At 50.0% G+C, this 13272-nt stretch overlaps 1 protein-coding gene across 1 annotated transcript in view; it reads left to right on the top strand.

Annotated features, from left to right (window-relative positions):
• Positions 1 to 13272, top strand: part of WSCD2 (WSC domain containing 2) — a 78680-nt gene that overhangs the window by 22937 nt on the left and 42471 nt on the right. Inside the window, exon 2 of the mRNA XM_083454032.1 lies at positions 3483 to 4470. Coding sequence (XP_083310158.1) covers positions 4089 to 4470 — 382 coding nt within the window. The 5' untranslated portion in view covers positions 3483 to 4088. The remainder of the gene's footprint in view (positions 1 to 3482; positions 4471 to 13272) is intronic.

Below are 13272 nucleotides of genomic sequence, written 5' to 3'. Positions count from 1 at the left end.
CTGGGCTTCCCCAGCCACTCTGGGTGGCTTCCAACAAATATTAAAATACAGTAATGCCAGTGGCGTAGCGTGGGGGGTGCAGGGGGGGCCGGCCGCACCGGGTGCAACATCTGGGGGGGGGGAGCGCTTGCACTCGCAGCTCTCTGCCCCTACCTGGCTCACTCACTCTCTCTCACTGCAGTGCTGGCTGTGCGAATCCGATCTGAGCCGCCGGGTCGCCGCCCACTGTGGAGGGGAAGGTGCCAGGCGTGCGGTGCGGTGCGGAGAGAGAGCGAGGGACTATCTGGGGGAGGGACAGTGCAGTGGGGGGGGGCGCAAATTACTTGCCTTGCCCCGGGTGCTGACAACCCACGCTACGCCACTGAGTAATGCATCAAACATGCAGAGATGGGGAAAGCTGCATCTGTGGAATTTCTGCCTGAAAAGTTGTTTGAGGACAGGGAGCAGTAGATTGCAAGGGTGGAAAGTCCTTGAGACAGTTGCTGTGTTTCATGTGGAAAGAGAAAGCTGTCTGTTGTCTGGGTGTGTTTTTCCTCCCTTTCCCAGATGAGCTGCGGAATCCATATTGCCCTTTTAAATTCTGGCAGTGGTTAACTTTAATTTTCAGTTTGGGTGTTTGCAGGGAAATTGCAGGGAGGCCCAACACAAGCGGGCCCCTTCATAGTCTTTGTGGTATCAAAATGCTTCCCCACCCCCTCCCTCCATCCTGTGTGTCTGTATTTAAGAGAGAAATGAGTCACAGATAGTTAAACAGCTCTTTGAGGTGTTAAAACTAAAACTTCTTTTCACACACACACCAAAGAGTTGCTTTTCCCACTCAATAAACATTTCTGGGGTGAAGCAGCCCAGAACAGAGTAAACTTTACTTCCACCTCTGCAATTCGGTTTGTCCCGGAGCAAAATGCCCATAATAAGCGTGGACCAAATAGAAATCTTCTCCCACATGTGGAAGGGCTTGCAAAAAGTAAAGAAATGGGAGAATTAGCCTGACAGCTTGAAAAGTTACGTAGAAATCCAGAAAGGAGAAATGTAACAAATGGTGAAAATATGCAGTGCTTTTTTTCTGTGGGGACACATACACCTAAACATGTTGTGAATCTTTGTGCTTTTGTACATTTACTGTATTTATTTTCCTCGATTTGAACTACAATATGGTGATTTTCTTGAGTAACAATGAGAGTACAGTGGTACCTCGGGTTACATACGCTTCAGGTTACAGACTCCTCTAACCCAGAAATAGTGCTTCAGGTTAAGAACTTTGCTTCAGGATGAGAACAGAAATCGTGCTCTGGCAGCGCAGCAGAAGGAGGCCCCATTAGCTAAAGTGGTGCTTCAGGTTAAGAACAGTTTCAGGTTAAGTACGGACCTCTGCAACAAATTAAGGACTTAACCCGAGGTACCACTGTACCCCTAAACATTTTTTTTTTAAAAAAAGCACTGAAAATACAGTGGTACCTCAGGTTAAGTACTTAATTCATTCTGGAGGTCCGTACTTAACCTGAAACTGTTCTTAACCTGAAGCACCACTTTAGCTAATGGGGCCTCCTGCTGCCGTGGCGCCACCAGAGCACGATTTCTGTTCTCATCCTGAAGCAAAGTTCTTAACCTGAGGTAATATTTCTGGGTTAGCGGAGTCTGTAACCTGAAGTGTATGTAACCTGAAGTGTATGTAACCCGAGGTACCACTGTATGGATAATCTGGCTAATGGGATAATCCTGTCTCTCAAGGAGTACGGGTTTGAGGGTTTGAGCCAAGGTCTCTATAGTCCAGGTCCATTTTATTGTGAGTGGCATCTGTCTGTCTCAAGAGACAATGGCCTGCACCTGCGAGGGTGAAGCCAAACTGTTGTCGGCAGCACCTGGAGCGCAAGCCTGGGCAGTGTATTTGGAGGTCCTGGGTTGCCCAGGAGACGGGGCAGAGGCAGGGGTGTGTGGTGGGTGTGGGCAGCCCCGGGTGTCACCACTGAGGGGGGTGACAAAATGCCGGGTGGTAATGGGACACGGGTGGTGCTGTGGGTTAAACCACAGAGCTTAGGACTTGCCGGCCAGAAGGTCGGCGGTTCGAAGCCCCACGATGGTGTGAGCTCCTGTTGTTCGGTCCCTGCTCCTGCCAACCTAGCAGTTCAAAAGCACCTCAAAGTGCAAGTAGATAAATAGGTACCACTCTGGTGGGGAAGGTAAGCAGCGTTTCCGTGCGCTGCTCTGGTTCACCAGAAGCGGCTTAGTCATGCTGGCCCCATGAAGCTGTACGCCTGCTCCCTCGGCCAGTAAAGCGAGATGAGCGCCGCAACCTGAGTTGTCTCCAACTTGACTTAACAGTCAGGGGTCCCTTTACCTTACTCACCACAGGGCCTGCAGTGCACCCAAGCCATGCGTCTGTCCTGGGAGTGATGTGGTGGTTTGGGCGCATGCAGGATCTGCGCTGCCCAAACGGTCCTCCCACTGCCACCCCCTGTACGCCATATGCAGACTTTTCATTCATTGATTACAGAATATATAAAGGTAAAAGGTAAAGGACCCCTGGACCACGGGCGGAGGAAGGGGGTGCAGTGGGGGTGGTCCACCCCGGGTGTCATTCCGAGGGGGGGTGACATCGCCGTGCCCCCCTGGGATGCTTGTGGCGGGTGGCACCCCCCGGGCCGCTCGCCGCCGGTGCCACTGTGGGCGGCCAGTCCGCCTCTGCCCTGGACAGTTAAGTCCAGTCAAAGGCGACTATGGGGTTACGACGCTCATCTCGCTTTCAGGCTGAGCGAGCCGGTGTTCGTCCACAGACAGCTTTCCGGGTCATGTGGCCAGCAGGACTAAACTGCTTCTGGCGCAATGGAACACCGTGACAGAAACCAGAGCGCAAGGAAACGCCATTTACCTTCCTGCCACAGCTGTACCTGCCACTACACATTCAAAAGACTACCTGAGCAGTGAATGGGGGTATCAAGAGCACCCCAGACTGAGAGTTCAGGGCCCAATCCTGAGACCTAGGGGTGGTAAACTGGGTGGGGAGGGAGGGTAGATGCCCTCCAGTAATGGGGATTAAATTATGGGGTTTAATGAGGGGGGGGGGAGACCATGTGTGCCACCTGGACTTCCTCAGAGAAGAAGGTAGCATTTAAAGATAGTAAATCAAGAAAACAAACAAATAAATCGCATGTTGTCCCAGAAGTCCTTTCTTTCTCTTAGCCGAACTCACTTCTGTTATGAGAACTCTTGCGGGGAGAGTTCAGGCAATGAAGCGAAAGCTTCTCCTTTACCTGCACAATCCTTTTGATGCCAACATGATGCAGGTATACTCCCAATTTTATGTGTAGCTTAGCCTTGAGAGGGGAAGAAAAACAGGCAACCGAACCCAGGAGCTCCAGAGATGAATATGGTTGAAGTTCCCTGTTTCATATAATAAGCAGAAACTCGCTGGTTTCCAGCCTCCAGCGTATAATTCATCCTCCTCCTCTCTCTTCCTGACACGTTTTCTCCTCTTTGATTTCCAGGTAGAGCGTTCTCGTTTGGATACTGCCGCAGTGAGAGGAGGTTTGTTTCGCAAAGTTCCCAGCCATTCTTTTATTCCTGGGAAGTCCCTGGATAAGTCGCCATTTTTTTGCCTGAAAGGGGAGTCCCCCCGCCTCTTCTGTTTGACGTCAAAACAACCCATCCCATCAGCAAAGGGAATCCGGTAGATTTCAAACAGCTTTCAGAACACATCACTCTCCCAAACATGATCCCTCTGTCGATGGAATCTCTGGTCCAGATTCTGAGGGGATGTGAAGGGGAGGCAAAGGAGCCAACAGAAAACGATGCTTTGAGAAAGCACCACCTTATCTCAGAGCAAGACTGATATCTAAAATAAGACAATACACCTTTCCTTTCCAAGTCTAGGCCTGGGGGACCATTAGAATCGTGGGGTGTTTGGGGCACCCAATATGTCAAAATGCCGCATTTGAGCTATCAACAATAGCACACTGTCTCCTTTCCGTTTTGGCCTTTGACATCCACCACAATTTATTCCGCCTGCTTGGGAATTCCTGGGCAAGCTCAGAGCTGGAGCCTTTCTGCGCGTTGCGGATTTGTGCCCAGTCGAGGAACGTAATGAAACCGGCATGGCCAAGCTCCTGCTAAAGTTCCAGCGGTATTTTCGGCGGAAACCCATCCGCTTCTTCACTTTGATTGCCCTCTACCTGACGGCTGGGAGTTTGGTGTTCCTCCACGCTAGCTTCACCGGAGAGGTGAGAGTCACGGAGAATGTGCCCAGGGCCAATGACGTCCCCGGGAATGGGATCGAAGCCCAGTCTTTGGTGACGCTACAACTTGGCCGGGAGTTTAAAGAGACACCGGAATCGTTGACCGTGGCCCGGAGGTATGGATCGTGGTTTAAGAGCCCTTCCAAGGATACAGCGGCGAGGAGCAAGATAGGGGACTACGGCGGGACTTGGAGTAGAGCCCTCAAGGGCAGGAACGTGCGAGAGAAGGAAGAAGATAGAGGTAACATCTCCTTTGAGTGGTTATGTGGGAGGCAAATGAAAGCTTTTGGTTTGGAATGGAACGTAAAAGTTTTGCAGGGTTTTCTGAAATCCAGCCTCTTTTCCTTCCCTGTTTGTTTGTTTTGCAAACATCTTCTCTCTACAGCTGACATCCTTATGAGGACTATGTCAAATATTCCCCTGGTTTGAATTTGGGGTCAAAAATAATGATTGTCAAACGTTCAGAATCTGAAATTCAATTCTGTCTCCTGCTTTTGCTTTTGTTCCATTCTGAACTTTTACTGCTGTTTCCTCCTTCTCCCTGGTTGGGTGATCCCGACCAATCAGGGATCACAGTGCAGCCAGTTCCAGCCAATCAGGGAGCCCAGCAAATAAATATACCAATGTTTTGTTGTTTCTTTCTTTATTTTACTTTCATAAGTAAGTACAGTGGTGCCTCGCAAGACGAAAAGAATCCGTTCCGTGAGTCTCTTCGTCTAGCGGTTTTTTCGTCTTGCGAAGCAAGCCCATTAGCGGATTAGCGGATTAGCGCTATTAGCGGTTTAGCGGCTATTAGCGGCTATTAAAGGCTTAAGGGATTAGCGGATTAGCTGCTAAAAGGCTATTAGCAGCTTAGTGCCTTAGTAAAAGGGGGTGGGGAGCGGAAAAAAACCCCAGGAATTGCAAGACATTTTCGTCTTGCGAAGCAAGCCCATAGAGAAATTTGTCCTGCGAAGCACCTCCAAAATGAAAAACCCTTTCGTCTAGCGGGTTTTCCGTTTGCGAGGCAAGAAACTATGTTTCTTTATTTTACTTTCCTATTTTATTTCAATATGTTTATAAATGACCCATGTCGGTCCTTTCTGGCCTAAAAATAGGGGGGGGGGAGTGTGGATAATAAAATAAGAAGAAAAAGAATTAGAATAAAATTTTGAAAAGAAGAAGCAAGCAGTAACCTGGTTATGATTTCTGCTTGTTGTAGTTGACTGGGGGAGTGGCTGTTTACAAAACTGAATTAGACTGCAGTCACAAGGCAGTCTATTCTGCTTTCATGACATTTCGCTAACTATGAGTTTCTGCATTTCATTTGAGCTTTCACGGGACATAGAAACCTCTTCCAGAAATATAGCAGAATATGGGGCAAGTTTAATGCTTATTTCCATATAATTTGCTCCCAGAAAAAAAAGGTTTATAAGCAAAATGGAAATGAGTGCTGAACTTGCTCTGTTCTCCCTATATTTCTGGAAGTGACTTTTCCCTCGTATGAAAGCTCAGATATAATGCTGAAATCAACAGTTATGGAAATGTCCTGAAAATGGAATAAGCGGTCATGCAAATGCAGCCTTAGTGAATTGGATGATTTTCTGATACTATGAAAAGAAACTATAGTAAGCTCCCCTCTACAAAGTCAGGACATTGGTCTTTGTAGACCAGAATGGTCTGCTCAGCGATGGAATTCTCTTCCCTTGGTGTGGATTTTAAAGCAGGTTTCAGTAAGCCACACGCTTTCAAATTGCATCTTCTTCAATAAGACTGCCCCTCCCCCAATCTGTTGTTTTTTTAAAATCACTGTTAAATGTGGCAGCCCTCGTCAGCTTTGATTATTTTTATTTATCATTTTCCCCCCCACAATGTTGGGAACCACTTTGGGTGGGCTAGTGCCCCAAAAGGTGGCCTAGAAACAATTTCATAAGAAAATAGAAATAACAATATTTGTTCTCCGAAAGCATCCATTAAAATGTGCCGACGAATTCTTTTAAAAAACAAATCAATTGCAAATGAATGTGGACATTAAGAGAACCAAACTTAAGATTGAAAAACACTTACAGCTCTGCCCACCTTTGCTCCTTGCTCCTCCAGAATTTGCCACCTGAGGCAAGCGCCTCACTCTGCCTAAGGGCAGGGCCGGCCCCGAGTGTTGGGGGTGGCTGGAGGGCTTTGTTTTCCTCAAATCTATTCGAAAAGTCAGATGTGGGGCTGATTTGGCTCAGGTCAGGTGTTCTTCAAAGCCAAAATCCCAGGGATCATCACATCCCTTTCATCTTGCTCCGCTGATGGTGTCTTTTGACTGGTGACTTATGGGGACTGTCTGGAGAGCACTTAGTGCCTTGAAGGCCTCATTTACTCTACCTGACAGGTTGCTTATATTTTTGGAGAGAGGATGCCGCCGTGCCGCTGCTTCATTCATTACAAAGTAGAAGGGCAGCCCAGAGGCTCCTCTGTCATTCCGATGCCATAGTCCCCAGAACCCTTGTTAATATGTCGTAAACAAAATGTGGGGAACAGAGGGAAGTTTTTTCTCCCCATCTCACAACCCCAGAACATCCGAGGAACCTAAATGTTGGACGATCCCAGACTAATAATAATAATAATAATAATAATAATAATAATAATAATAATAAATTTTATTTACATCCCGCCCTCCCCAGCTGAAGCCGGGTTCAGAGCGGCTAACAACAATAAAAGTAACACAGCATGCTAAAATCAATTCATTCTAAAATCAATTCAAGATCAAATTAATGGCAACCATTGGGCTAGAGTTCATTGCGAGAAGTGAGGCTACAGGGAACCAGACAGAGGGCCTTCTTGGTAGTGGCGCCCGCCCTGTGGAACGCCCTCCCATCAGATGTGAAGGAAATAAGCAGCTACCTTATCTTCAAAAGACATCTGAAAGCAGCCCTGTTTAGGGAAGTTTTTAATATTTAATGCTGTATTGTTTTAACACTCGACTGGGAGCAGCCCAGAGTGGCTGGAGTGGTACCACAGTGGTACCTCTGGATGCAAACGGGATCCGTTCTGGTGCCCCGTTTGCATCCAGAGCAGAACGCAATCCGCGTTTGCGCATGCGCGGGTCACGATTTGCCGCTTCTGCACATGTGCGAGCCACGAAACCCGGAAGTAACGCATTCTGTTACTTGTGGGTCGCCATGGAGCATAACCTGAAAATGCTCAACCTGAAGCAACTTCAGCCTAAGGTATGACTGTATATTATCATTCAGCCGGCTCACCTTATATCCTGATATTCTTATGTTCATATCATGCCTTTCTGAATAATATGCCAGATATCTGGATTAGTGCAAAGCTGGGATCCAGGGCAGGGAAGCCTTTTCATCCTGAGGAAACAGTTCTTCATGTGGCCAGAGGCAATAGTTGATGGAGCACAGGATGCGAAACTTGCCAGGCATGAGGCATCCTCACAGCTCAGGGATAAAGCAATTCAAGGAGGCCCTGGCAGAAAGCCAGCGAGGGCCGTGTCCTATGGAAAGTTCAGAGGGTCAGTCAGAGAGACAGACCCATTCCGCCCAGTTTAGATGGGAATCAAAGCTTCACTTGGCCATCTTTGGGTACCAGCGACGAAGGCATCCGCCAAACGCCCATCACAAAAACAGCACCACCTGTGAACAAGACCACACAGTAATAGAGTTGGAAGGGACCACAGCGGTCATCTAGTCCAACCCCCTGGAATGTGTGAGACTTGAACCCATAAGAGCCAACTCTTAGGAGCCGTGGGGGCTTTGGCCCCCATAGTAAAATATTAGGGGGGGGGCGCAAAGTTGATGAGCATTCCCATTCAAATGGTGTTTGTGCGCACTGTGTCATGTGATGGATCGTGTGGGCGGGTTTTATCTGAGCCCCCGCAATATTTTGTTCAGATTGGCACACCCTGCTTGAACCCACAGCCCTGAGATTAAGAGTCCCATGCTCTACTGACTGAACTATAAGTGTATGTATATGTTTGTGGGGTTGTCACACTCAGGAGAAGGGCAAGGTTTGCAGAAGGTCAAACGTTCTTTCGGAAAGAATCGGCAGCGGTGGCGGGAAGGGTGGTTGGTTGGTGGGTTGGGTTTATCCAGAACAGCCCGCTGAAAAGTTAGCAGGCTCAGTGGGCACAGAATGCTGTCAACATGGGAAAGGGTGTGGGATGGAGTCTCAGAGCTAGCCCACCTGTGAGGCACAGTGAGGCACTTGCCTGAGGGTGGCACACTGCCAAGGGTGATGGTGGGGCATAGAAGGGGTGGGTGGGGATATGAAACATCCCACCCTCGGCCCATCCCTCCTGGAAGAAGGAGTGGGTGGCTGCTGGGAGATGGGGCGCTCATGCTACAGCATTTTGTTGCAGTTCTGATTTGTCGAAGAGTCCACCCTCTTTCCTTTCCCTGCGTGTTGTTGTTTAGTCGTTTAGTCATGTCTGACTCTTCGTGACCCCCTGGACCAGAGCACGCCAGGCACTCCTGTCTTCCACTGCCTACCAGCATGGTCAAACTCATGCTGGTAGTTTCGAGAACACTGTCCAACCATCTCATCCTCTGTCGTCCCCTTCTCCTTGTGCCCTCCATCTTTCCCAACATCAGGGTCTTTTCCAGGGAGTCTTCTCTTCTCATGAGGTGGCCAAAGTACTGGAGCCTTAGCTTCAGGATCTGTCCTTCCAGTGAGCACTCAGGGCTGATTTCCTTCAGAATGGAGAGGTTTGAACTTCTTGCAGTCCATGGGACTCTCAAGAGTCTCCTCCAGCACCATAATTCAAAAGCATCAATTCTTCGGCGATCAGCCTTCTTTATGGTCCAGCTCTCACTTTCCCTGCGTAAACCTTGCAAAAAAGCTTGTTACATCCTGATGTCATCTTCTCAGGAATTCTCCAGTTGCCTCTAGATTTGCTTCCCTCATTCGAAGTTGCCAGGGCACCCCTTTCCAATGCCGGCTCCCCTCCGAACCAAAACAGTGGCGCCATTTCCCTCCCCCTCCTCGCGAGCTTTTGGCTCGGTTGCCACGCTCTGTGAACAAAGGAGAGGGGGCTGGACCCGTTTGGGGGGAACATATTTGGCTGGGCTCATTACTTTAATTTGAAATGACAATCAGAGAATCTCTAGCAGATGGCGAGTGAAGACTCAACTGTCAGTGGCGGCACAGTCGGCCATCGCGTTCCCAGCCATATGCAAGGTGTCTGCAACAATTAACCTCCGCTAGGACGGCTCCTAATTCCTAATGAGGGTGACAGCGATTGGCCTTGGGAATTAACGGCATCACTCGACGTGGGTGAGCAGTGTCTGTCGCTGACACACGCCCCTCCGTTGACTCTCGTAAAAAGGTGGGCGAGGAGATGCAAATCGTTCCCCCATTCAACGCAACAGCTTCCCCTTTCTAGATGGCTGTGTTTGTTTGGAGTAGGGCTGCGTCGAAAGCCGGCTCCAGCCCTGCTCCTCTGCAAGAGTATCCAAAGAGCCTGCCAATGGGCGCCCCTCTGGCCACCATCCTCTTCTCACAGTGGCCAAGAAGATGCTCCAAAGAGAAACTAGTGAGCAGGACCTGAGCACATGAGCAACGCTCCCTGGTTTCCAGGGACGTAGCGTGGGTTGCAGGCACCCGGGGCAGAACAAATGTTGCAACCTCCGGTAGACTGGCCAGCAGAGTCTCTGCTTGCAAACTAGCCCCAACCTGGGAGTGGAGAAACATGAAACCAGGGGTGCCAGTGTGTTACCTCACCCTCCTGTCCTTGGAGCTAGGCGCTATGGACAATGCATGCGGCAATAATAATAATAATAATAATAATAATAATAATAATAATAATTTACCCCGCCCATCTGGCTGGGCTTCCCCAGCCACTCTGGGCGGCTTCCAAAAAAATATTAAAATACTGCAATACATCAAACACTAAAAGCTTCCCTAAACAGGGCTGCCTTCAGATGTCTTCTAAAAGTCTGGTAGTTGTTGTTCTCTTTGACATCTGGTGGGAGGGCGTTCCACAGGGAGGGCGCCACTACTGAGAAGGCCCTCTGCCTGGTTCCCCGTAACTTGGCTTCTTGCAGTGAGGGAACCGCCAGAAGGCCCTCGATGCTGAAGAAGAAGTAGAGTTTGGATTTCATATGCCACCTTTCACTCCCTTTAAGGAGTCTCAAAGCGGCTAACATTCTCCTTTCCCTTCCTCCCCCACAACAAACACTCTGTGAGGTGAGTGGGGCTGAGAGACTTCAAGGAAGTGTGACTGGCCCAAGGTCACCCAGCAGCTGCATGTGGAGGAGCGGAGACGCGAACCCGGTTTCCCAGATTACAAGACTACCGCTCTCAACCACTACACCACACTGGCCCCACACTGACCCGGACCTCAGTGTCCGGGTAGAACGATGGGGGTGGAGACGCTCCTTCAGGTATACTGGGCCAAGGCCGTTTAGGGCTTTAAAGGTCAGCACCAATACTTTGAATTGTGCTTGGAAACGTACTGGGAGCCAATGTAGGTCTTTCAAGACCGGTGTTATATTGTCTCGGCGGCCGCACCCAGTCACCAGTCTGGCTGCCGCGTTCTGGATTAGTTGTAGTTTCCGGGTCACCTTCAAAGGTAGCCCCACGTAGAGCGCATTGCAGTAGTCCAAGCGGGAGATAACCCAAACTCTTTCCCACCTTCCTCTCCCTCCCTCCCTCCTCAGTGGGTGGCGATGGCGGCCTCCCCCTCCCTCTTGGCTAGCCTAGGAGTAGGGCATGCAGAGGCGTCCCTTTGCCGGCCACGAGGAAAAGGAGTTACTGCAGCAACAAAGGCCCAGCCTCAATGAGGAAGCCTGTCATGGGGGCGCCTTGTTGTACCTCCTCAGAAATCTGTGGTTGGGGCCACGGGCCCCCCTGCCCCTCATGCTATGCCACTGATGGTTTTCCACAACTGGTACAGACCCTCCAAGTGTCCCTATTTTCCAGGAACAGAAGCAGTCCCAGTTTCTGATTTGAACCCCAAATCTCCCACTTTTCCTTAAAGGTAAAGGTACCCCTGCCCATACAGGCCAGTCTTGACAGACTCTAGGGTTGTGCGCCCATCTCACTCAAGAGGCCGGAGGCCAGCGCTGTCCGGAGACACTTCCGGGTCAGGTGGCCAGCGTGACATCGCTGCTCTGGTGAGCCAGCACCAGCGCAGCACACGGAACGCCGTTTACCTTCCCGCCAGTAAGCGGTCCCTATTTATCTACTTGCACCCGGGAGTGCTTTCGAACTGCTAGGTTGGCAGGTGCTGGGACCGAACAACAGGAGCGCACCCCGCCGCGGGGATTCGAACCGCCGACCTTTCGATCGGCAAGCCCTAGGCGCTGAGGCTTTTACCCACAGCGCCACCCGCGTCCCACCCACTTTTCCTTAGGATGTCCCTATTTCCATTGGAGAAATGTTGGGACGGTATGGAGTTATGCGGCACCTGAGCCAAGTAGATAAGTAGCTATGCAACCTGAATAGGGAAGTTTTTTTAAAAGTTGTATTATGTTTTTATATATGTTGGAAGCTTCCCAGAGTGACTGGGGCAACCCCATCAGATGGGTTGGGTACTATTATTATTATTATTATTATTATTAATATTATTATTATTATTAGGTAAAGAGACCCCTGACCGTTAAGTCCAGTCACGGACAACCCTGGGGTTGCGGTGCTCATTTTGCTTTACAGGCCGAGGGACTGCAGACAGCTTCCGGGTCGTGTGCCCAGCATGACAAAGCCGCTTCTGGCGAACCAGAGCAGCGCACGGAAATGCTGTTTACCTTCCCGCTGGAGTGGTACCTATTTATCTACTTGCACTTGACACGCTTTCAAACTGCTAGGTTGGCAGGAGCAGGGACCAAACAGCGGGAGCTCACCCTGTCGTGGGGATTCGAACCACCAGCCTTCTGATCGGCAAGCCCTAGGCTCAGTGGTTTAGACCACAGCGCCACCCATGTCCCATTATTATTTAGGACACTCCTATTTTCACTGCAGAAACGTTGGAGGGAATGCTGGTGTTCAGAAGCATTACAGCCTCTGACTGTAGAGGCAGAGCACCGCCGTTGCGGCTAGTAGCATTTTGGCTCTCCTTACTTCCATATTATCACCTCAGTGTTTTTCTTCATGGACATATGTGTGTCAGTAACACAGAGCGAGGAGGGAATTGAACTGAAAGTAGTAGCAAACTGTGAATGCTCCCATTCCAGAATTAATTTCAGAAGCTCTCCTGCTTTAGGTCAAAATTCGAGAGGAGGAGAGAATAAGAGAAAGGCGGAAGGAATGGAAGGGGATGGAATCTCCCCCTGGTAGCCATTTTGTGCATCCTCGGGCTCTGGTTCAGCTCAGAGGCTAGGCCAAAGCCTTCCCGTGTGAGGTGTCTTTTAAGGAGAGATTTTTGCAGAAGGGACTTGCCCGTTTTTATTAAAAAACGGAATGGCTAGAGATTTCTTTCTTTTTCCTTTCGGGAGCACGGATGCAGAATGAAAACCCAGCATGTTTTCCTCACAGAGCCTGATGGCTTGTAAATCAAAGCGTCGTCAGTATGCTGGAGAGCACTCTCAGCAGCCATGCCTAGCCTGTGGCTTAACAGGGCTGTCAGCATGATTGATGATTCCCCAGACAGGGAGTGGAGGTTTTCGGGGAGAAAGAGGCTGGGAGAGTGGGAGAGACTGAGAGCTCGCACGCCACTTTGCGATGGCCATTGTTTCCGTGACACTCCGTGGCGATGGAGAGATGGAGTCCGAAGGGGTTGTGCTGCATAGCAACGCCCCATTATCAGGGGCAATGGCAGGTGGGCCCAGTGGCGTAGCGTGGGTTGTCAGCACCCGGGGCAAGGCAAGTAATTTGTGCGCCCTAACCCGTGGATTTGCGCCCCGTAACCCTAACCCCCCGATGTTGCGTCCGGTGTGGCCGGGCCCCCCTGCACCCCCCACGCTACACCACTGGGTGGGCCCAGATCCTTGCATCCTTGGGTATCATCGTAGGGGAGGAAAATCCCTTGCTCCCTCACGCTCAGTCCTGGATCTTGGCTGATTTGGGTGTTTCCTCTTCTTCTCTCATTTAGGAACATTACTGATGAAGCTGGTGTGTTGGCAGATTG

This window comes from Podarcis tiliguerta, assembly GCF_965153285.1.
Source record: "Podarcis tiliguerta genome assembly, chromosome: 8".
NCBI classification, from domain to species: Eukaryota; Metazoa; Chordata; class Lepidosauria; order Squamata; family Lacertidae; genus Podarcis; species Podarcis tiliguerta.
Note: the sequence above shows the minus strand (reverse complement) of the source record. Positions and strands in the feature narration are given on the sequence as shown.